Source organism: Equus quagga, chromosome 15 (genome assembly GCF_021613505.1).
Source record: "Equus quagga isolate Etosha38 chromosome 15, UCLA_HA_Equagga_1.0, whole genome shotgun sequence".
NCBI classification, from domain to species: Eukaryota; Metazoa; Chordata; class Mammalia; order Perissodactyla; family Equidae; genus Equus; species Equus quagga.
Genome location: NC_060281.1, coordinates 79977197 through 80001727, shown reverse-complemented (window position 1 = coordinate 80001727; position 24531 = coordinate 79977197). Strand labels below are relative to the sequence as shown.

The 24531-nt window shown below is 50.3% G+C and overlaps 1 protein-coding gene across 1 annotated transcript; it reads right to left on the bottom strand.

Annotated features, from left to right (window-relative positions):
- Positions 1-11227: 11227 nt before the first annotated feature.
- Positions 11228-23855, bottom strand: ACADS (acyl-CoA dehydrogenase short chain). The gene is made up of 10 exons (XM_046641307.1): positions 23703-23855; positions 21944-22107; positions 14412-14561; positions 14047-14158; positions 13386-13537; positions 12912-13082; positions 12704-12841; positions 12459-12554; positions 12238-12294; positions 11228-12082 (listed from the first exon to the last, which is right to left on the bottom strand). Exons 1-10 carry the CDS (start codon positions 23746-23748, stop codon positions 11930-11932), a joined length of 1239 nt encoding a protein of 412 aa, XP_046497263.1. The 5' UTR covers positions 23749-23855; the 3' UTR covers positions 11228-11929.
- Between the last annotated feature and the right edge of the window lie 676 nt (positions 23856-24531).

Genomic DNA, 24531 nt, shown 5'->3' with positions numbered 1-24531 from the left:
ACACATGGCTGCTCACTTCTTCAAAGCCAGCAAGAAAGCATCTGTAAACTTGAGCTTCTTTTAAAGGGCTCGCCTGATTAGGTAAGGCCCACCTAGGATAAACTCCCTTTTAACGCAAATAAATTGATTTGGGACCATAATTGCATCTGCAGAATCCTTTCACCTTTGACATGTAATATAATCTAACTGTGGAGGGCTATCCTATCGTATTCACATGTCCCGCCCGACCTCAGGGCTATATAGAGTATGTACATTGGGGGCAGAAATCTTGGGGACCATTTTAGAATTATGCCTACAGCAACAAGTAAAGAATCAGCTGGCATGTACGAGAAGAAGCCAGAGGAGTGGTCCTGGGGTGGACTTTGCTGGTGCTTGATCAAGGAGACTGGAATATAAGGTTGGATATGCAATAATTCATTGTCTTGGGGACACTTTCTTGGGACATGGGATTTAACGTGTAAGAAGGACCCAGGAGATGGGGCAAACTTACTGCTTGGGTAGTTCTTAGAATCCTGGAAAAACTAGAAATGACTGAGTAGAAGAGTAAGAGGCTAAGTGAAGTGGGCATGCTGGAATGGATATTTTACATGGGGCCAGAAGACCCCCAGAGGATTATGTTCTTTGGGGGGACCCAGAGGACACCCCATGCTCCAAGGCCATCAGGAACCTACTGGAGGGAGGGACGAGTGTTGCTAAGAAGTTCAGTGGTGGTTCTCCTCTGCAGGCCAGGGCTGACAGTAGGAGCAGGGGTTACAGAGCTGGACTTGTCATGTGTCACGTAGTCCAGCGGAGGCACCTAATTACAAGAAGCCAGGAGAGCAGCATTCCTGTAAGCGCAGCCAGTGGGAGAGGCGGTCCCGAGAGCTTGGAGTTGTGAGGTAGTTAAGAGAACAGGATGCCTCTATCATTTTTCTGTTTCTGCTGCAACAAATTACCACAAACTTAGTGGCTTAAGACAATACAAAATGTATTATCTTACAGTTCTGCTTCAGAAGTGCAACACTAGTCTCACTGGGCTAAGATCATGGTGTCAGTAGGGCTGTGTTCCTTTCTGGAAGCTCCAGGGGAGAAGGATAGACACTCAAAAGAGAAGAAAGTGGAAGGAAAAAGGAGTCAGGGTCCCAAGCAACTCTGCAATCCATTTGGACGAACCCCGTCAGGTTTCGAGGCCTGGGACTAACCCCCTGTGGCCCGAAGTGCCACCCTCTGTGCCAACGGCTCTGCTCTCTGGGCCATCCTTCCTTGTTCACGAGATGTCACACGTTTGCAGCCGAGGGGTTTTATCGGTCTGTTTCGTGCCTGTAGAATTTTGAAAGGGGTCGGACAGGCTTCTCTCATTTTGTACTCTCTTTGTCCTTTTCAGTCCAAACTGGCAGTGGTAGAAAATTCTCAAGAACTTTGTGGGTCGCCCATGTATGTCACAAGGATTCACGCCAGCAGAGAAGAGGCTCAGCCACAGATCTTCCCTAGATAACACATCTCTATTTTTGGTGATTCACTAGAAAGACTCAGTCAATCTGACAGCAAGTTACATCACAGCTAAGGTTTATTAAGCAGAGAATACAACACGGGACCAGCAGGAAGACGAGAAGCATAGGCAAAGGCCAGAGAGGTCAAGAGCAGACCCTCAGCAAGGGTTGCACGGATTTTTCTTTTAGATGAAGTGTTTTTTATTTTTAGACCAGCCAAACACATTGAATATAAAAACCCTTTAATATACAAACTATAATCACAACAGCATCCACGTAGCAGCAAGGGGATGGGGCACAGTGGGGAGCGTGGCGGGGGAGGGAAGGTTCTAGGGGTCCCTGCTGCTTCCCTTGTCCGCAGGCGCTCTGTGGGCTCCGAGGGCATGAGGTCTCCGCAGAGAGCAGATCCAAACAGCCAGAGCAGAGGGCAGCTGATGCCGACACTGAGACCAAGCACAGCAGGCCCCTCCGACACGCCAGCTCCCTACGAGGCCGCCTCGAGGGAAAGCTGGATCCAATTAGGCGGAGGGAACAGGAAGATGGCTGTGACTGAGAGGAGAGTCATCCACGCTGCTCACCACAGCTTGGAGAACGGAGTTTTCCAAGGGCCTTCTAACCACAGAGATGTGAGATGTCTCTGCCCAGGAAAAGCCACTCAGGTCTTGGGACCCAGAGCTCTTATGAGATTAACGGTCACATAGGCACATTCCTGCTGTGTGACCAGCCATGGTAACTAAAACAGGACTCCAAAACAAAAAGCAGACGCACGTCATAAATCCTAACGTTCACGTTAAACATTCTGACATCTGCTCATCTGCTACATCATTCCCAGTGCCCCAGGCCTACAGAGTAACACCATTAGTCAATAACTACGAGAACATTCCTAGAGTCAAGTTCTCAGAGCTTGTCCAAGCGTCAGCACCACGGGCCCAGGTCCTACTACGGGTCAGCAGAGACTGAGGACACCAGGCCTGCTGCACGAACTCTTTGCTCGCAGCAGAACCACGGAGCGGGGTAACCTTGGGCTTTGCTCTTCTCTCTCCGCCACACTGCTCCAGCCTCTTCACCACTGAAGGGCAGAGCAACGGCAGGGGCAGCCCAGCACCGAGCCAGCACAGCTAAGGTACATCTGTGTGATGAGTAGACAAGAACAGGTGTAGAACAAGGTGCCAAGGCCATGCAAGGGGGGAAAAGACAGACTTTTCAACAATGGTGCTGGGAAAACTAAATATCCACATGCCAACGAATGAAGTTGGACCCTTACCTTGCACTAGATACAAAAATAAACTCAAAATGGACTCAAGTCCTCAGCTTAAGAGTCAAAACTATAAAACTCTTAGAAGAAAATGGGGGAAAGCTTCAAGACATTGGATTTAGCACCAACTTCATGGATATGACACCAAAACCACAGACAACAAAAGAAAAATGTAAATGAATTGGACTCCATCAAAATCAAAAACTTTTGTACACCAAAGGACACTATTAACAGAGTAAAAATGGAACCCACAGAAAGGGAGTGAATATTTGCAAATCACATATTCCGTAAGAAATTAATATCCAGAATATATAAAGAACTCCTTCAACTTAAGAATAAAAAACTAAACAACCCAACTGGGAAAAAAAGTAAAGGACCTTTCTCCAAAGGAGACATACAAATGACCAATAAGTACATGAGAAGATGATCAACATCCTTAGCCATTAAGGAAGTGCAAATCAAAACCACAATGAGACACCACTTCACGCCCATTAGGACGGCTCTCATAAAACAAAACAACAACAACAGAAAATAACAAGTGTTGGCAAGGATGTAGAGAAATTGGAACCCTTATGCATTGTTGGTAGGAATGTAAAATGGTGCAGTTACCATGGAAAACAGTATGGTGATTCCTCAAAAAATTAAAAATAGAACTACTATATGATCCAGCAATTCCACTTCTGCGTGTACACCCAAAGAACTGAAAGCAGGGGTTCAAACAGATATATTTGCACACCCATGTTCATGGCAGCATTATTCCCAATAGCCAAAAGGTAGAGACAATCCAAAAATCCACTGATGGATGAATGAATAAACAAAATGTGGTCTATCTTGGGGCCGGCCCAGTGGCGCAGCAGTTAAGTTTACACGTTCTGCTTCTCGGTGGCCCAGGGTTTGCCAGTTCAGATCCTGGGTGTAGACATGGCACCGCTTGGCAAACCATGCTGTGGTAGGCGTCCCACATATAAAGCAGAGGAAGATGGGCATGGATGTTAGCTCAGGGCCAGTCTTCCTCAGCAAAAAGAGGAGGACTGGCAGTAGTTAGCTCAAAAAAAAAAAAAATGTGGTCTATCCATACAATGGAATATTATTCAGCCCTAAAAAGGATAGCAATTCTGAAACCTGCTACAACATGAATGAACCATGAGGACATTATTGCTAAGTGAAATAAGCCAGTCACAAAAGGACAAATAGTGTTGAATCCATTTATATGAGGTTCCCAGAGTAGTCAAATTCAGAGACAGAAAGTAGAATGGTGTTGCCAGGGGCTGGGGAGAGCAAGGAATGGGGAGCCAGTGTTTAATAGGGACAGAGTTTCAGTTTGGGAAGAAGAGAAAGTTCTTGCACATGTACCTATTGCCACTGAACTGTACACTTAAAAATGGTTAAAAGGGTAGATTTTATGTTCTGCATATTTTACCACAATTGTGTAGACAGGGTCCCAGGCAATCTCTCCTTTGTCTGGTGCTGGGCAACTCTTGGGGATGTGTGTGCAGTGGGAACCTTTCTGCTAAACAGAAGCACACAGAGGGTCCCCGGGTGAGAAGGCAGAAACCGAGGTCGTGCTCTGAGGCCAGCCTCCTACTGTGGCTGAGGCTCCTCAAGTCTGGTTATGTCACCTCCAAGCTTGTTTCTCCCCCTTGAGGCAAACCTCTCTCCCTCTTTAAAGCCAGCAGGAGCAATACACTGTGTCTGTCACAATCGCTGATGCCCCCTGGGAAAGATGGCGTCACAGGCAAAAATCACCAGACGTGTGAGCGTGACCACAAACAGAAAGACAACAAGCTGAATGACCTACACAAGATGACCCGGAATTAACGAGACAAATCAAGATCTCAAAATACGCATCATAAATGTCCACAAAGAGCTAAGAAAGGATAGCGGCCACGTGAAGCTGGGACAGGCAGAGTGAAGAACTCAGTGAAAATACCTAATTTGGAAAAATACAATAGCTGAAATAAAGAACACAATAGGTGGAATAGATAGTACAATAGGACAACTGAAGGAAAAAATAGTAAAACAGAAGATTCAGACTGAGAAAGTCTCCCAGAAGGCACTGGGAAACAAAGAGACAGGAAATATAGAAGAAAAAAGTAAGACACATGGAAGGAGGAAGTTGAATGCCAACATGCATACAATAGTGTCCAGAAGGAAAAAATACACAAACGAAAAGGAGAAAAAAATTTCAAGAAATAACATCCAAGAGCACTGCAAAATTAAAGAAAGATAAAGACAAAGGCCCACTGGGAGCTAAACAGGCTAAATGATGAAAATCCCACCTCTGGCACATTATGGAAAAATTCAAAAATGTCAAAGATAGAGAGAAAAACAATCTGAAGCTTTCTAGAGATGAAGGGGAGATCATCTACGATGGAAAAGAAAACAGCAGGATCAACACAGGACTTCTGGACAGTGACACGAGAAGCAAGAAGACAAAGATATTCCGAGCTCTCAGAACATTTACCATACGAAGGACCTCAATGAAGCAAGCTTGGATAAAGCACGTCAGTAAGAATATAAATAAACCAGGAGCTACATGGGAAATAAGAATGAGAAGATACCTTGGTACTTGGCTGTGACTGAGAGAGACGAAGTGAAGACGGGAGGGGGAGGACACATCCATAACCCTGAACCAAACTCTGGATATGAACATGGCTGGAGACGGGGAGATGGAGAGTAGGAGGGGAGGAGAGACCAGAAAAAGAGGAGAGAATGCTAAGGTTCTTTTCCCATCTTGGGAAAAGATGTGGACATAAGTTAAATAAATTGATACGAAAAATCAAACACAAGTACTGGTCTAAGTTAGAGATAACCACCAGAAGAATAAAATTAGAATACATGAATTCAAAAAAACAAGAAAAGAAAATTCACTGTACGCAATCAAAGGCAGAAAGGGAAAAAAAGAAGAGCAAAATAAAATGGACAGTGGAAAATATAAAACAAGATGGCAGAAATAAGTCCAAATAGAAAATAATTACAGGGGTCGGCCCCATGGCCTAGTAGTTAAGTTTGTGCGCTCTGCTGCAGCAGCCCAGGGTTTCGCTGGTTCGGATCCTGGGTGCGGACATGGCACTGCTCGTCAGGCCACGTTGGGGCGGCGTCCCACATGCCACAACTAGAAGGACCTGCAACTAAGATATGCAACTATGTACGGGCAGGATTTGGGGAGATAAAGCAGAAAGAAAAAAGAAGATTGGCAACAGTTAGCTCAGGTGCCAATCTTTAAAAAAACATCACAAGAAAAAGAAAAGAATTACAATAGATATAAATGGGGGGTGGGGGGCGTTAAACACTCCAATCAAAGCTGAGACTTCGATTTGGGGAAGAGGAGATCCAACCCACGTTTTCCCGAAGAGACACACTTATCACAAAAAGATAAAGACTAAAACAAAAGAATGAGATGTTACATATCAGAAAAATATGAACCAGAAAAAGCAAGGGTTCCTAAAAAAAGATAAATATAGAGTCACCATATGAGCCAATAGTCCTAGGCATGTAGAAGTGAAGAAGTCAGCCCACCCGAAAACTTACACACGAATGTTCACAGCAGCGTCATTCATAAGAGCCAAGAAAGAAAAAACCACCCAGAATGGACAAATGAGAGAGCACCGTGCATCACAAAAGGAATGAGGTAGTGATACAGGATACAATGTGCATGAGCCTCCAAAACATTATGCTAAGTGCAAGAAACCACACGAAAGGTCACATACGTGATCCCATTTGTATGAAATATCCAGAATACACAAATCCAGAGGTGGGCGGTTGCCAGGAGTTGGGGGGAGGAAGGAATGGGGAGAAAGTGCTCCGTGTGTGAGGGGTTACCCTGGAGTGAAATTAACAGAGATCACAGACCAGAAGAGGCCTGCAATGTCTAAAGCAACAGCGATTATCACTATCTAAACCGTAAGGATCTTCTGCTAACAAGAGAAAGACAAGACACTTAGGAGAAACAAAACGGATCAAGGATATGAAAAAGAAATTCATAGACGACAGGAAAAGGACCAGTAAACATTTAAAAATATGCTCAAACTCCCTTGAGAAGTACAAGATCAAGTCATATTTTTTACCTGTCAGATTGGCAAAAATTAAATGTCTAACAACATCTAGTGTCAGAGAAGATGTGGGGAAACAGGTGTCTCCGTGTGCTGGCGGGAGGGGACATTGGAGAGCAATCTGGCAGGACTGGAGCTATAACCATACAACTCAATGTTCAACATCGGCTACAAAGAATGAGTTGTTCGAATGTACTATCTGGGAAAATGTAAAGTGGAAAAAGGAAGCCAAATAATACAGAGAGGATTCATCCCATTTGTAGGGGGAAAAACACATAAAGAAGATGCTCATAGATGCAGAGGAAAAGGTCTGGAAGGATACACCTGAACCCCACTCCCCCCAAGAAGGGGACTTTACTTTTTACCATGAAACATATATTTAAAACATTTGCAGAGTACAGATAAAACTTCTGAAAGCGTTTTGTTTTTATTTTTAAATTTAATTTTTAATTTTCTTTTTTAGAAAGATTATCCCTGAGCTAACATCTGCTGCCAATCCTCCTCTTTTTGCTGAGGAAGACTGGCCCTGAGCTAACATCCGTGCCCATCTTCCTCTACTTTATATGTGGGACGCCTGCCACAGGATGGCTTGATGAGCGGTGCGTTAATTCCACACCGAGGATGCGAACCGGTGAACCCAGGCCGCCAAAGCAGAACATGTGAACTTCGCTGTGCCACCAGGCTGGCCCCCTGAAACCATTTTTTTCAGAGTGAACATTAAAATGTAAAACCATTTTAAAAAGTAAAACCATTTTTGCAATTAGCTGACAAATGATGAGCATCCAAAATATCCACATGGGACAATTACAAACCAGTAAGGGAAAGATAAACAACCATGGAAGAAACAGACAAAGGGTATGAATGGCCATTCACAGCAGAAGCCAGAATGGCCAACAAACATGAGACAAGATGTGCAGCTCCTCTGTAACCAGGGAAACGCAAGTTAGAGTCACAATCAGGCTGAAGGAAAGCTGTGACGTTGATGGTGCCAAGGGATGGACACTCTCCTACCCCGTGAGAGGGCTGGGGACGGATCCAACTGCTGTCGGGGGGCACTCTGGCAATATCTGGTAACGCTGAAGAATCAAAGAGCCGAAGGCCCAGCAGGTCCCCTTCTACTTAATTGCTCAGAAGTTCTCACACGTGAGCAAGGAGACACATTCCAGAATGTTCACTGTGCCATGGTTTATAATAGTGAAAAACTGGAAACTACCTAAATAGAGTATATTAATACGATGGGACACCACACAGCAATCAAAATAAAGGAACTAGAGTTATGTGTATCAATGTGGCAAAAAGAATCTCTAAAACAATGCTTGGTTTTCACAAAAAGTGATTTGGGGACATGAAGAAAATCTCAACAAATTTCAAAGAATTTAAATAATGCAGAAAATGTTCTGGGACCACAATGCAATTACGGTAAAAATTGATAATAATGGATATGCAGTTTCCTTTTGGAATGACGAAAACATTCTGGAACTAGATAGAGGTGATGGGTGCACAACACTGTGCATGTACTAAAAGTCTCCATTGTACTTTTTCTTAGAAAAATGGTTAAAATGATAAATTTTATGTTATGTGTATTTTCCACAACTTTTTAAAAATCAACAACAAAAAGTACTGAGGAAACGCCATGTTAATAAAATAATACTCTTCTAAATAACTGATAGGTCAAAGGAGAAAGCACAATGGAGCTCAGAAAACTGAGTGATAAACGAAAATCCAATACATCGAAATTTAGGAAATGAAGCTAAAGCCATGCTTAGAGAGAAATGTATGACTTTAAATTCATTTATTAGAAAAAAGACTGAAAAATCAATGAACATTCATCCCAGCAAGCTGGAAAAAGAACAGCAAATTAAATCCAAAAAAAGTGGTAGGAAACAATAAAACTATCAAATACAATTAATTTTAAAAACACAATGCTGAATGTCAATAAAGCCAAAAATTGGTTCTTTAGAAAGACTAAAATAATTGATAAACTTCAGATTAACTAAGAAAAACATAAAATACTAATAATCAAAATTAGCAATAAAATGGGGATTTCACTACACTATTACTGCCAAAAATACATACTGTGAATGTAATCATGCAGAAACTACCAGACTCATCTAGACTGAGGGACAGTGCACAAAATAACCAGCCTGGACACTTCAAAAATGCCAGTCATGAAAAACACATTTAGGCTGAGAAACTGTCCTAGAGTGAAGGGGACAGGAGATCTCTCAACTAAATGCAATGCGTGGTCCTGGACCTTGAAAAAAACCGCTATGAAAGCTGTTGAGACAGCCGGCAAATTGTGAATGAGGCCTGCAGACCCCAGCTCCCCACCATGAGGCTTCCCAACTCCCGGGATTGTCCCCTTGCGTGTAAGTGAATGTCCTCGTTCTTAGGAAATACACACCAAGGGACATGATGTTGCAACCTACTCTCCTGCAGTTCAGGTTCAAACGGACCCAGGCGTAGGCTTCAGCCTTTAGTTCCAAGCTGGGAGGAGCTTCAACTAACAGGCCTGTGCCCTGTCAAAGCCAGGGGTCTGTGAGTTGACTCTGCCCCAGGGAAGCCGGGCAGACCTCCGACCCCGAGAGCTCCTGAAGCATTAGGGAGCACAGAGGGGACCTTGGCTCAGAGCCTCTGGCCCTTCATCTATGAAACGGAGGGCAATCTGGCTCTGTGGCTGTGAGGTTCTTCCCGGCCAGCTGTCTGAGAGGCCCAGACAGATCCGAGGAGCAGAAACCCAGTGGGACTGCCACTGGAAAACAGGCCTGTTTTCGGCCTGGCTGCCTCTGCTGGCCCAGCTCGTTGCCCGAGGAGGAGAAGTGTGGCTCTAGCCAGCTGCCCATAAGCCCTTCAAGGCCCACATGCTTTTCAGCAGGTAAGGAAGGCGGGCCTGAACACCAAGCCAGGAGGGGCCAGGCCCTGAGCGAGGTGAGCTGGGTTCCCACCGAGGACTAAGTAAGGCTCAGTCTGGGTTCCCTCTGTTCCCCCCTGAGCCTCAAAGCCCCCTCCCCCTCCACACTACTTACAGGAAAGGCCCAAAGACAACTTCTACCACATGCCTGTTCCCTCACCCCCCTATCTGGGCCAGGAGCCAGTGCTACCTCTCTGAAGGGGTCACGGAGCCATCAGAACCCCCCCTGGCTGCTGTTCGTGGGGTCAGTGACTCAGGGAGTGACAGACCTTCATGTGTCTCCCAGGTGGGGTGGGTCAAACCTGGCTGCTCCTGAGGAGAAGCCCTGAATCCCGCCCTGCTCCTCACACCCTCCGCTTGCCCGGGCCCACGGTGGGGACAGAGGCAGACCCAGAAGCCCCACAGAAAGTGTGAGCTGGGAGCAAGGCCCTCCAGGTGCTTACCTGGAGCAGGAGGAGGCACAGATCACCCAAACTTCGGCCTGCTGCCCTGGCCACTGCCTGACCTCAAGTGCAAGGAAGGAAGCCGTTTCTGGCTGCTGGTGTGTCTTGGTAGCAGGAAGACCTCACCTGTTTGCCCTGCCCTGTCCATGGACGCCCACTCCTCCTAAGGCCCTGGATCCTCCATGTCCACTCCCCCACCAAGCCCAGGTGCCCCTCCTTGAGCCCCGCCCCAATAGCAGCCCTCAGTGGGTGGTGTCCCGTATGGGAGCATTTTTAGTGGGCACCCCAGTGAGAATAGTCTACGGCTCAAGGCTGCTTCCTTCGGGGGTGCAGCACGGTGGAACACAAAACTCCACACAGCCGGTGTTGTTTGGAGGCCTAGTGGTGGCTCCAGGGTCATTGCTCCATGCCCCCTCCCCTCCAGAGACCTCACAGCAATGACAGGTCAGCTTCCCTGCCCTTGTGGCTCTGCAGAGAGCTGTCCCCACCCCCTCTCCTCTCCTGAAATCTGCCTTTGCTCTTTTTTTTCCACCCTCTTTTTTGTTTTCTTTTCCAGCTGCTTCCCTCACTACACTAGGCCCCAGTGGCACTGGGAACCTCTCACTAGCAGGCTCAGTGCTGGCCCACTGTGAGCATCCAAATAATAAGCAAAAAAGGATGCTTTTACAGTCTCCATTTCCTCCCCAGGCCTTCCACAGCTCTCCCCCCCCGCCCCCCCGCCCCAGCCCATCTGACATTCTCCTTGCTCCTGCTTAGAGGCTGGGCCCACCAAGCACACACCTGCTGTGACCATGCCCCCTGGCTCAGCGGCCCTGATGGCCTGCCCTCCTGCTCAGCGGTCACTCACCTGGACACTCGCCCAGGCCCACTGGACCCAGCTCCTTATTTTCCTGAACTGTGGTATTGGCCAACTCTGCCTCCTGCTGGAGCTCCCCCAGGACAGAGACGGACCCTCCCACCGCAGTCGGCCTTACTCTCACACACTCACACATGCGCGCACGCACACACACACTCACACTCACACAAGGCGGGGATGTCAGGGAGCAGACTAAAGGACCATCTTCCCTCCCAGGAGTACCCAGGCGAGGACACGACCGTCTGGGGACAGGTATGCTTTATTACTTACAGCCAATTCCCAGATCTGATTATCCCAAAGCACGAATCAGATCACCACCCCCCACTCACTTACACTTTAAGAGAAGAATGGGTTATGGGGCTCTGGGCGGCTTCCATCATCACCCCGGCCCACAGCCTTCCCGAGACCACCCTGGGGCCTGAGAACGCAACTCTGCTACTTAGAGGCCTGGTCATTCTGGCCCCCACCCAACTCCACTCCTGACCCCAGGCCTCAGGGAGAGAGCAGACACTGCCAAGAGCCTGTTCCACCTGGGTCTCCTGCTGAGCACCAGGGCCCATGGGAACAGAGCTGATGGCTCCCAGGTCCACTGAGATGAAGAAAATAAGGCACGTGAAGGGGGAGCAAAGCCGAGAAACTGAGCAGAAGGCAGGTGTCTTCAGAAGTGGGTCACAGCCTCCTCGCCTTTCCTTTCTCCCTGAGACTTTCCCCCAGGCAGTTTGGTCTGGGGTGGGTAGAGGTGACAGCAGCAAGACAGGCCACACCCGAAGGGCTGGCGTGGGGTGGTTCTGGCAAGAGGAGGCAGGGCCCCCGCCCGCCCCAAACTCTCTAACTGGGAGTTGAGGTTAAAGCCACGTGGCTCCCGCCCCCTTTCCCTCGGTCCTCAGGCCAGCCTGGCTCCCGGGGGTGTGTGGGGGGCCACTGGTCACCCCTATGGAGGGGCTCAGCTCCGGTAGCTCTTGAGCAGCTGCCCAGCGATCACTAGCCTCTGGATCTCGCTGGTGCCTTCGTAAATCTCGGTGATGCGGGCATCACGGTAGTGCCGCTCGGCCGGCATCTCTGTCACGTAGCCCATGCCACCTAGGATCTGGATGGCCTACAGTGGGAAGCAGGGGCTCAGAAGGGAGAAGACTCCCACTTCTGGGGACAGACAGGGGCAGGACCAGCCACACAAAAGGACTGGTGGGGGGAGGGGCAGCTGGCACTCAACCCTTGGGGCCTGGCCCAGGCACCAGCACCACGGACACTCACCTGGTGGCTGATGGCAGTTGCAGCTTCTGATGCAGCCAGCTTGGCCATTGCTGCCTCCTAACCACAGGGGATAAAGAGGTCAGAAACTGTACTTTGGGGGGAGCCACCTCTCAGAGCAATAAACCCACAGGCCCAAGGAACCCCCCACCCCCCCGACTTCTCCCTCAGTCCCTTGGTCCATCAGAGCTCTGGGCCTGAGGAGACCCCTTCCCCAAAGGCACCTTGGTGAAAGGCTTCTTATTATCCTTCAACATGGCAGCACGCCACGTCAGCAGCCGGGCACTCTCCAGGGCCAGGGCCATGTCCGCCAGCTTGAACTGCAACAAACAGCCCCACCCCGCCGCCTCCGGTCAGTCAGCTGCCCCTCCCTCCCTCCAAGGACAGGAGGGAAGCGGGAGGAGGATACAGGAAGAGGTGAAAGGGTCCCACCCTCCAGTGTCGGCTCCTGAAGTCTCCACCTCCTCACCTGGATGCCCTGAAGCTTGGTGAGGGGCGCCCCAAACGCCCTGCGGTTCTCAGCGTAGTTCACAGCACAATCGAGGGCGGCCTGTGCAATGCCCAGAGCCTGGGCGGCGATGCCGATGCGGCCCATGTCCAGAGTTTGCTGTGGGGACCACCTGGTTAGTGGCTGGCCAGGGCCTCATCCTGGGGCCCCACCCCCACTGCCAGCTCACCATGGCTATCTTGAAGCCCATCCCCGGCTCCCCCAGCAGGTTGTCCTTGGGGATGCGACAGTCCTCAAAGATGAGGTTGGCCGTGGATGAGGCCCGGATGCCCAGCTTGTCTTCCTTCTTCCCCAACGTGAGCCCAGGTGTTGGCATGGGAACCAGGAAGGCACTGATGCCCTGACACGGCAGACAAACCCTGTCACCTTCTGAGGCTACCCTAGGCCACCGCCCTTAGGCAAACCACACCAAACTCCGGTCCCTTCCACCTCCCCAGAACTTCGGGCTGTGACGCTGTCTGCTGGCACCTCTGCGGAAGGTGCAGGCTCCAGCCCCAAGCCAACAACAGGGAGGGAGGGACAGGGACAGCCCCAGGTGCCCCAGAGCAGAAACAGCTCCATAGAGCCAAGGAGCCTGGGATCTGGAAACTATGAAATGACTGTAACCCAGAGGTCTCTCTGACCCTCTCTCTGGGGTCCCCACCTTGTTTTGCAAGGATCTGTCTGTGCTGGCAAAGACCACGGTGGCTGAGGCCTCCCAGGAATTGGTGATCCAGGCTTTGGTGCCATTCAGGACCCAGGAGTCACCCTCTGCCCGGGCAGTGGTGGAGGCTGCTCCCGCGTCGCTGCCATTCCCTGCCCCACACACAGGCTCAAAATCCAGCGGCACCTCCACCCCCCACAGGTGCTGCCAACAGCTCAGCAGGGAGCCCAGCCTCACGCCCCAGATGGCAAGCACGAAGAGCCAGCACCCCGGCCTCCAAAGAATCAGGCTCCTGAGAGAAAGCTCTAGGGTCACACCAGCTCCCCACGCTCCTAGAGACTAATCCAAGTGGGTAATGGAGGCGTGTAGCAGCTGGCCATCTTCAGGCCGAAGGGACCCCAGAGCCAAACGTCCCTGCCGGCCCAGCTCAGGTGAGGTGACCATACGCTCCTTGGCAGATCCCAGGCAGCCAGAGCTCAAGCCCCAGCCGCTCACATTGAAAGCCTGTCCTCCGGCCTCAGGAAGCAACGAGCAGCTGACCCAAGTCAGCACAGGCCCGAGCTCCTGCCTCTGTCCCGGGGGCCACCCTGCTCTAGTCCCAGTCTGTCACCCTGATTCTGAGGTGAAGGGACTGGGGCAGACCACTGTCCCACCACAGTACCTGGTTCACTGAGCGCAAAGCAGCCGACTTTGTCACCACTGGTGAAAGGAGTGATCCACTGCTGCTTCTGCTCCTTGGAGCCGAACTTCAGGATAGGCCCCAAGTACAGCGACTGGTGGGGACAGAGGTGGGTGGTCAGAGGCCTGCGAGCCCAGGCACAACTGCAGGCTCGCGGACCCCACCCCAAGGCCTGCTCTCTCCAGAGGCCCACCTGAAAGGATGGAGTCCAGAGGAGGTCGGGGGCTGGGAACCAAGGCCTAGCTCTTGGGGCCTGGGATGTTGGGACACGTGGCCAGAGTGCCTGCCTGCCCACAGGAGCCTCCCCTCCACCTGTGTGTCCCAGGGGCCCAGGAGGGGGCACTCACGTTGTTGACACTCATGATGACTCCGGTGGAGGCACAGCCCCGGCTGATCTCCTCCATGGCGATGGCATAGGCCAGGTAATCAAGGCCGGCACCGCTTAAGTCCTCAGGCACATCCATGGCCAGAAGCCCAAGCTCGCCCATCTTCTTCACCTGGGCCAGGGAAGGATGTCATGGCAAGGGCAGCTGCTGGGGGCCAAGGCCCACCCTCCCCAACACCAACCCCTCCTGCCCCTGAGCCAGTGCCTGCGGAAACTCAGGCCCCATCCACCCACCCCATGATCCCCGAGGCTGAAGACCTAGCTTCAGCTGAGGTCTGCAGGACAGCACCATTCATTCAAGCCATCCTGCCCCAACACTTTGCACTGGCTCACCTCTGTGTCCACAGCCACAACCAGTGAGCAAGTGGAAAGCACAGGAAGGCTTCAGGGGCCTCCGAGGTAAGGAACATGAGAGCATAGCACCATACTGACCTTCTCTCAGTCCCTTAAGTGTACCACACACATCCCCCTCCTCACCACAGGGTCTTTGCACATGCTGTTTCCAGTCAGTAATGCCCTTTATCAAGTTATTATCTTTTTTTTTTTTGAGGAAGATTAGCCCTGAGCTAACATCTGCTGCCAATCCTCCTCTTTTTGCTGAGGAAGACTGGCCCTGAGCTAACATCCATGCCCACCTTCCTCTACTTTATATGTAGGATGCCTACCACAGCAGGCTTGCCAAGCAGTGTCATGTCCGCACTCGGGATCCAAACCGGCAAACCCCGGGCCGCCAAAGCGGAATGTGCGCACTTAACAGCTGCGCCACCACGCCAGCCCCCTCAGGTTACTATCTTCTCTTTTCCTTTAGATCTCAGCTCCAGCATCACTTCTTCAGGCCTCACTAAGTCTAGTTCTTTAATCACACACTCTTGTAGCACCTGTGCCTCTCCCGTACAGTGCTCAGGAAGCTGGAATCTCACACCTATTGCTGTGCTCGTTTTGATTAAGGTCTCTCTTCCTGACCTCGAGGGCAGAGACTGTGTTTTTGTTCACTGTGATACTCCCAGTGCCAGCGAAAGAATGAATAAATGGTAAGAGCTTGGGGTTTTTGATTTGGAGTAACAATAATAGTAATGATTAATTATCAAGCACCTACGGATTGCCAAACACCACATAAGTACTTTACGGATACTCTTTCATCTGAGCCTCTCCAAAGCTTGATGAGAACGATGGTGTGAGTCCACCTCGCGTCACAGGACGGGAACCTGGAGCTCAAAGAAGTGATGCAGCTGCTCGGGGCTGCAGCTGGGACTGGAACCCGGGCAATGACTCCAGGATCTTAACCAGCTCAGCACCCTGCCCAGCTCTGCCCCTTCTGACCTAAGACACAGCTATTAGCCTCTGGAAGCCTGCTTTGCTACACAGCTTCCAGAAGAAACAGCTAAAACCAACTGCCTCTGGGGAGCGGGAGGGACGTGGGGCAGAAGAGGGACCATTGCTTTTCATCAGCCCCTTTGTGTCATTTGATTCCTGTAAGCACATTCTTAGACTATTTTGACTTAAAAGAAGCAAACAGAAGAATGTTTGCAATATTTTCTCATTTTTCTATAATTAATATTACTTCTGTGATTATAAAAGTGTTACACCCCCTCCCCAAAGACTACCTATCTCATCGAATTTTTTAAGGACTAACTGAGACAATACACACGGAATGTGAGCCCAGTGCCTGGCACAAGGTGAGTGATCAGTGAACAGCACTTACTGTCAGGAAGTGGCTGACAAGATCTCATCTCGACAACAATGTACAGGAGAAGGGGACATCTATGAATCCGCTGCATTTCCATAATAATTTGTGTGTCCCTCTATGAGATCACTTATTTGATTTTGCCTTGAATTGCTCCCGTGGGAAACTCTCTCACAGACTCTAAGCTTGGGGTGGGCCTTACTCCCCTCAGGGTCTCCCATGCATGACACCAGTGGGGGCAGAAACCTGGTTGCTGAGTGGCACTGAGCTACTGACCCCGCAAGTGCTGATCAGGGTCTGCAGCCCCCCAAGCAGACACTGGGCTGCAGTGACAGGGGAGGAGACATGGGGAAGGACGGCCAGTGTGTGGGAGGCAGAATGACAGCCCCTCAAAGATGGCCACGTCCTAATCCCTGGGACCTATGACTACGCCACCTTCCATGGCAAAAGGGACTCTGGAGACGTAATTAAGTTAAGGACTTTGAGATGTGGGGATTATGCCAGACTACTGGGGGGCCCAATGTCATCACAAGGTCCTCACAAGGGAAAGAGGGATACAGGGGGGTCAGAGAAGGAGATGTGACCATGGAAGCAGAGGTCGGGGTGACGTGAATGCTGGCTGGAAGGAGCTCATGAGCCAAGGAATGCAGGCGGCCTCTAGAAGCTGGAAAAGGCAAGAAAGTGGGGTCTTCCCTAGAGCCTCCAGGGGAACCAGCCCCACCGACACCTTGATTTTAGCTCAGCGAGACCCTCTTTGGATTTTGGACCTCCAGGAACCGTCAGATAATAAATTTGTACTGTGTTAAGCCACTGAGTCTGTGGTAATTGGTTACAATGGTAATAGGAAACTAGTACACAGTGATCAATGGGACTCAGAGCTACTAGGGATGTGTCATTTTGAGAGTCGCTAAAAAGACAAACATTTGTGGTCACCACACCCCTGGGGGAGGAGGGGGCGCTCCTGCTCAGAAACGCTGCATCATTTCAGCAGGCGGGAGTCAACCAGGGGGTGGGGGAGTTGAAAGTAGAGAGTGCTTTAAGCAACAGTGTACTCAGAACAGGACCTGGGGACTCTCGAAGCCCTGTGCCGGCACAAGCGTGGCCTCAGAACAGAGCCCTTTCGACCCCACACTTAAGGCATCCAACAAAGCTATTCTAGGGTGAAAACAGTGTTTTATTAGGGAAGGCGGTGCTGGATTAGGAACCTGGGCCATATCCCACCAGGCGCTAGAAAGACACAGGTCTCCAAGATTCATGCTCAGGCCCAAACAGGAACCTTGCTGGAGGCTTTCTCTGGCCTCCCAGCAAAACAGACTGAGCTGCAAAAGCTCCATTTGTCTCACGCCATCCAACCTCCCTGGACACTAAGACACAGCCTTCCTCTTCATCCCACAGCTCTTCAGTACAATCTTGGAATAACGGACAGCTTAACCACTCGCCCCACGACACCATTTCATCCCAAGAAACAAAAAGGGAACCAAAACTGCCAGGCAGAGCGTAGGCAGAACAAGGATCCTCCACCTTCCCTTTACCCATGGGGGAACTCACATGGAGAGGTGACACTTCCAGGACACATGGCGTCAGGCCACCAGGAAGCCAGAAGTCTTGGCACTCTCCTCTCTATGTAACACCCCTTCCCTCTGGCTGTCTTGATAGTTCTCACTGTGCCGGGAGTTGTAGGAGTTCACAGTTACTGCCCCCAAATGACTACCCTAGCAGGCGTCATCTCCCCCAGTTTTGACCCATGTCCCTCTCCTCCCTCTTTTTCTCGCCATCAGTGTCATCTTTTAAAACATCTGCCTCCGTCACGCTTCACAGTATGAACTCCTCCACCCCATCCCCAATGCCTGTAGACATCAAGCTCGCCCCATTTTATCAGTGATGACTTGAGCTGTTTTTTCCCAACCTTTCTCACTCTGAAACATATCTCTAGAGGGCCAGCAGGAGGGACATTCTAGCAAAAAATTGGAGACAGAAGCAATAATGGTGGCAATGTACAGTGACTCAAGTGTATCCTGAAAAAGTGACCAGCAGCAAGGGAAAGAAAAAGGGGGGGGGGGGCAGTGGAGAGAAGAGACAAGATAATCAAAAAGAACAAGAAACCAAAAGAAATGAAAAGCAGCAAAACTGCCCAAAAGAGTATGTGTCCAGTTGTATAAATCACTTTTTTTTTTTTAACGACTGGCACCTGAGCTAACACCTGTGCCAATCTTCTTTCTTTTTTCCTTCTTCTCCCCAAAGCGCCTCAGTACATAGTTGTATATTCTAGTTGTAGGTCCTTCTGGTTGTGCTATGTGGGACACCGCCTTAGCATGGCTTGATGAGCGGTGCTAGGTCCACGCCCAGGATCTGAACTGGTGAAACTCTGGGCTGCCGAAGCAGAGCCCGCGAACTTAACCACTAGGCCACAGGGCCGGCCCCTATACATCACTTCTGAGGTAAGTTATGTTGACAGTAACTGGCGAACAGCAACAAGGCCTCCTAATATTTTTGCAAACTGACCTTCAGAGCCATCTCAAGGGGGACTTCTTAGAGCTGAGACCCACAGTGGTGACTCTCGGTCCCTTGTGTATGTGAACCAGGAAGCTGGACCGGCATCCTGAGAAGAGGCAGCACCACCAACTAGGCCAAGCCTCGCGGTCTCCAAACTCCCAAGAGAAAATGTGAAAAAGAGCAAGCCCCTTTCCTAGCTGCTGCGACAAAAGAGCAAATCTTCAGTTCCTGCTGCTGTCACATCTGGGAAATGTTTAAAGGGTTCCTCACATAAAAACAATGCTTTAAGGGGCCGGCCCTGTGGCGTAGTGAGTTCAGCGTGTTCCACTTTGGTGGCATGGGTTTGTGGGTTCGGATCCCAGGCACAGACATACATCACTCATCAAGTCACGCTGTGGTGGCGACCCACACACAAGAAACAGAGGAAGATGGGCACAGATGTTAGCTCAGGTATATTGGTATACTGGTATACTGAAGTCACTCAATAAATATTCACTGAGTGAAGGAGCAGAAACTGAGTTAAGTTTTAGACATATGATTATACACAGGTATGCTTCTAGCCTGAGGAGGCCAAAATTGGTTGGAAACATCATTCTATTTCCTGCTGCCTTTTATAACAAAATAGCACAGTAAAGTCATGTGTCCCTTTGTTTTTTTTGGTTTGGATCCAGAAAGACTAAAGTCCAACCGAGGTTACAAAATCAGCCAAATAAACAGAAACTGGCGCCAGCCTTCCACCTGATTCTTGGCCCACCCTCCTCTCAATTCTTCTCTCCTTGTCCCCTCCCTCAAAAACCCATTTTTTGGTGGGGCAAATTCTTCAGGAAAAAATAACAGAAATCACTAACAAGCACCTACCACAGGCCAGAGGGTGGCTTAGGAGTCTGTATCTGGCTGTGTGAGTGCTGAGCAAGAAACTTAACCTCTGGCTTCAGTTTCCTCACCTGGACACTGGAGATAATTTAAGTTACTACCTCAGAGTGTTGTGTTGAAGATTTAATGTAGAAGTACCTGGAATACAGTAACCCCCAGATGTCAGCTATCCCTGTTATTATTACTATTATTTTAAAACACTATATGGTGTTATTTTGAATTCTGCAACCCGCCATACTATCCAGCGTCCAGTTCTTTGATCCTTCTGCCTGCTAAGCCCTCGATCCCTTCCGGAGCTCAGAGCTTAGCACCATCCACAGTGAGAGAGAGAATGATAAACGTAAAAAGCCAGCAGGCCTCAATCTTTAGTGAAGGGAAACGAACTTTGAGCAATGACCTCTGTAGGCCACCAGTCACCAAAACGAGAGTCCAGTTCATGTGTGACGGTGGCAAGATGAGAAGACTTAGCGCTATTTCTCCCCAGCTCGACAACCTCAGGCAATTCATAGAACTGCTCCTGTTTCACCTATAAGAGGGGACGGTAATAGCGGGACACGTGAGAATCTAATGACATGACAGAGGTGAAAACACCTTGTCCGAGATAAAACCAACTACAGATGCTATCACCGCTCTGAGCTGCCGTCGTGCATCCAGCAAATCCTGACTGAGCGGCCCCACGTGCCAGAAGGGAAGGAGGCTGATGCCATGACTTCCTCCTCCAGCAGCCACTTCTGCCACCATTTAGGAGGATTCCCTTGCAAATTCCCTAGCCCCCGAGAGCAAGTAGATTATAAAGCCAGAGGACTTTAAGAGTAGGTTGGTGAAAAGCCTGCTTCTACTACCAGCTTTCTTGCGCAGAGCAAAGCTACGTCTGTAATATTAGTAATAACTTGAGGGAATACAGGAATAATATAGGAAAAATAAATCAAGCCGTCTGTCGTTTGGCAGGAAAAGTCCCAACACACAGCCATGTCTCGGACAAGTGCTCTGGGGGCAGCGCCTGTAAACTGTTCCTGCTTTTCACTGGCCTGTCTGCTCATTCCCGTTCTCTACTCACAAAGAGCCTGAGTCCTTTCATGTCTCCACTAATGGTGCTGAGAGACGATGTGGCAGGGGAGGTTACCGAGAGCAGTGTGTGTGGCTACCGAGGGGAGAGGGGTAGTTTAGGCCCTTGAATAATAATATTCCCAACTAGAATAGGGATTCCGTGCCTGCTAGCTTGGCGGCTAGGACAACCAAGGGGATAGTGGATAGAGGCGGGTTTTGGAGCCAGCCAGCCTTGGAGTGTGAATTCTAGCTCCAGAGACCAGTAAACCTTGGAAAATCAGGCATCTCTCTGTGCCTCAATTTTCTCAACTTTAATGAAAATGACAAAAACAGTATTAATAGCTGTCATTTTTCCAGTACTAGGCACCATGAATTTGACATACATTATCTCACTTAATCCTTGCAAGCATTCTAGGAAGCAAAATGGAGGTTAAATTTGTAGGTGGGGATGTCCTCAGGACTAAAGGAGATGACACATGTTGAATGCTTAATGCCTAAAAGCTGCCCAACTAATCTGGGTGCCCAGAATGCCACTCGCCTTCTCCGCTTCGAGCTCCCTGGATACTCCCACAGTCCATTCACAGTGCCCAACACACTGTGACACACAACAATTACTAAGTTGGAAATGCGGCCTTGGGGCCTAGAAGACATGCATATGGTGACTACAAAGACAACACATAAATAGTGACTACTACACGTGAATTCCACCCTAAAAAACAGGCAAAGAGGCCAGAAAGTTTTACTCTTTCCCAAGTTATTTACTCAACAAAAATCTACTGAGTATTTATACCGGGTGCGAGATATCTTGCCAGGCCAGGGGGTGCAGCAGGAACACATATTACAGATGGGCTAAGGCAAATGCAAGAGCACAGGGCCACAGCAGGGAGCACGCTGACTGGGACCTCAAGGTCTGGATGAAGACTGACTTGGCGTCAAGCCCTTAGCCCCGCAGTTCATCAGCTCCAAGACCTTGTGCGTATTATTTAACCCTCTCACCAATCTGAGGTTCATCAACTGTAAGTAGGGTATACAATAATTATACCTTCACCTCATCAGACTGTGGTGAGAAACAGACAAGATAACACGTCTCAAGGACTCAGAACTGTGCCTAGCACATGGTAAGCATTCTATAAGTGTCGACTATTATTAACAGCACAAGGCCTGGCACACAGTAAGCATACTGACCACCCACCATTTTTACTGTTACTCCAGAAGTTAAATCCTGGTTATAGGCCTCATGCTGGATAAGGGAAACCTCCACAGAATTTCTGGGTCCCAGGACCCGCCTTAGGGTTCCTTGACTGGAGTCTCAGCGTCTCGGGCTGTCACTGTCACCACTCACTCTCAGGAGCCAAGGGCAGACCACCATCACCGGCTGCTGAGGTTGAGACTCTCACCTGAGCTGCCGGAAAGAGATGTTCCCTGTCCACCTGGGCCGCGATGGGAACCAGCTCCTTCTCGGCAAAGTCCCGGCACGTCTGACGCAGCATCTGGTGTGTCTCGGGCAGGTCTACAGACTGGTAAATAGTATGGAACCGACGCCAGTCCTGAGGACGGAGAGCTGCCGACAAGAACAGCAGTCAATGGAAGCAGAACGCAAGCGGCCTTGCGTAATAATGAGAACGATGAAGATAATAATACTAATAGTGATCCACTAACTCAGTGGTTTACCCCCCAAGAGATATCTCGCAATGTCTGGAGACATTTCTGGTTGTCACAACTGAAGGGTATGTGAAAATGAATAAAAGAAACCTCAACTGACATCGGAGTCGGGAAGGCCTGCAGAGGGAGCTCTCAGGCCCTAGCACTCTTGGTCAATCACCCCAAACAGGAGGAGACCTAATTGCATCTCCAGTGGGGAGTTGGCTACTACTTTACCACCGCAGCAGGAGGAAAAACTTCTTCTTGGGGCAACAAACCCACCCAACGGCCAACGGCAAAGGCCTCAGGTCAGCCAGTGAGGCGCTGTCCCCACCCTGAACTCTCACTCCAATGAACTTTCGTCTAGAACAGCTCCTCCCTACTCCTCCTTTTTCTCTGAATTGGCCTATGGTAGTCATAGCATGCATTTCCCAAATGGCAACTTTTCTGATTATTCTGGAACCAACTCATTGTACCAGTAAGGTAACTGCCTATATTCTTTTTAAGTTGACAGGTGGAATGCTATGGTTACAGAATGGATAGAGGCCAGGGATCTTGCCAAACATCCTACAATGTACAGGACAGACCGTACAACAAAGAATTATCGGCCCAGAATGTCAACAGTGTCACTGTTGAGAAACCCACACTAACTCAACCCTTACTATGCTCGCTCAACACTTTGCATACAACCATGCCACTCAGTCATCAATATAACTTATATAATATTGATATTACATCAATAATAATAAGAGCACAGCTCTGTGACCTTAGGCAGTGATCTCAACTTGACTGAGCTTCCGTTTCTATAAAATGTGGAAGACAAGGGCATTCAGCTCCTGGGGCTGGGAGAATTAAAGAGATCCTAACTGTCGCACTTAGCACAGGGGATAGCAGAGACAGCTCTCAGTGAGGGTCCCCTTTACTGGTATGATTCAGAGTGAGTGGGTCCTGACCAGGCTAAGGAAGCCCTGGGCACAGGTGTCACTGCTGCTGCAGCTGGAGAGAAATAAGATGGGAAAGGTTCTGTATGAAATAATCAACAAGAGCTAACGTTTACTGGGCACTCGTAACGTGCCAAGCACTGCACTGTTTTACATACCCTGTGATTTAATCCTTACAACAACTCGATGAGAACAGTAACATTACTGTGGCCATCTTACACATGGGCCAACTGAGGCTGACAGGAGCTGAGCGTCTGGCCCAAGGTCACAGATGCAGAGTCTGGGTTCAATCCCAGGCCTGGCTCCGGAGGAAGGGAGCACCCTGAATCTCCGGGGGCGTGAAATGAGGGCAGCGGGTGTGGATGCAGCCGTGAGAACCGGGCCGGCAGTGGGGGTCAGGGCACGGCCAGGCCGGGGTCAGGGCGGGAGCCGGGGCCGCGCAGGCGCGCGGAGCGGCCGAACCTTGTTAAAGGCCGCCGGCGCCGCCAGAGGGGACGCCCCTCACGCCCGCCCGCCGCAGGGGAGTTCCTGCCGCCGCGACTTACTCCGCAGGGCGGGGCCGCAGCGCACTCACCTCCGCGGATGGGGCCGCAGGCCCGGGCGAGCATCGCGGCGGCCATGGAGGGCAGAGACGACGCTGCGCTTCAACCGGGGTGTCGGGGCACGAACGCCCGGGCTCCGGACTGCGGGGGGCGGTGCCGGCGCGGCCCACAAGCCCGCCCCTCAGGCCTCGGGGGCGGGACCGACATGCGCTCGCGCGCGGGGGCAGGGCCTGCCGCGGCTCTCCCGAGCCCCGCCTCCCCCAGGAGAGAAGCCGGCCTCTCGCGAGGTTTCCGAGGTCGGGCCTCCCCCGAGCCTAAGACCCTTCGACGGTGGGTCTATCTTTCAAATCCAGTTCCGTGGCCTCAACGCTCTACGTGGCCCTCCCCGCCTACCTCTCCGGCCTCACGCCCACCACCCCCTTGCTGTCTTTACTCCAGCCGCACAAGGCCGCTTTCTCTACTACCCCTGGCTTGTTCCCGCTTCTGGGCCTTTCAATCACTGTTCCCTCGGCCCGAATGCTCCTTCCCTTCACTCGGGTCTCACGAGGCCTGCCCTGACCGCGGGAGGCCGGTGTTTCTCCCGACACACTCTACATCCCATTGTTTTATTTATTCGTGGCACTTAATGAGGCTACACTAGTCTGCGAGCTCCAGGAGGAGCAAAGGGTTTTGTCTGGCTCTAGTGCTCAGTATTTAGGCGCAGGGAACTGGGCTGCCTGGGAAGATTTCCTTCCCCCGAGGTTGTGAAGGCGAGGTGGCGCTGCTACTTCCCTGTTGCACTGTAGTCCCCTGTGTGTCACTCCCAATAGTGGGGCAGAGCTTCCTTGGGAGCAGGGAGGCATTTGGTCATCAGTGTCCTCG

Excerpts from the sequence above, each read along its gene's own strand:
- ACADS (XM_046641307.1), bottom strand. The coding sequence starts at position 23,748 with ATGGCCGCCGCGATGCTCGCCCGGGCCTGCGGCCCCATCCGCGGAG. Across the intron at positions 12,555-12,703 it reads CCAAGCTTCAGGGCATCCAG|TTCAAGCTGGCGGACATGGC; the intron begins GTGAGGAGGTGG and ends TGTTTGTTGCAG. Across the intron at positions 12,083-12,237 it reads CAACTGCCATCAGCCACCAG|GCCATCCAGATCCTAGGTGG; the intron begins GTGAGTGTCCGT and ends TTCCCACTGTAG.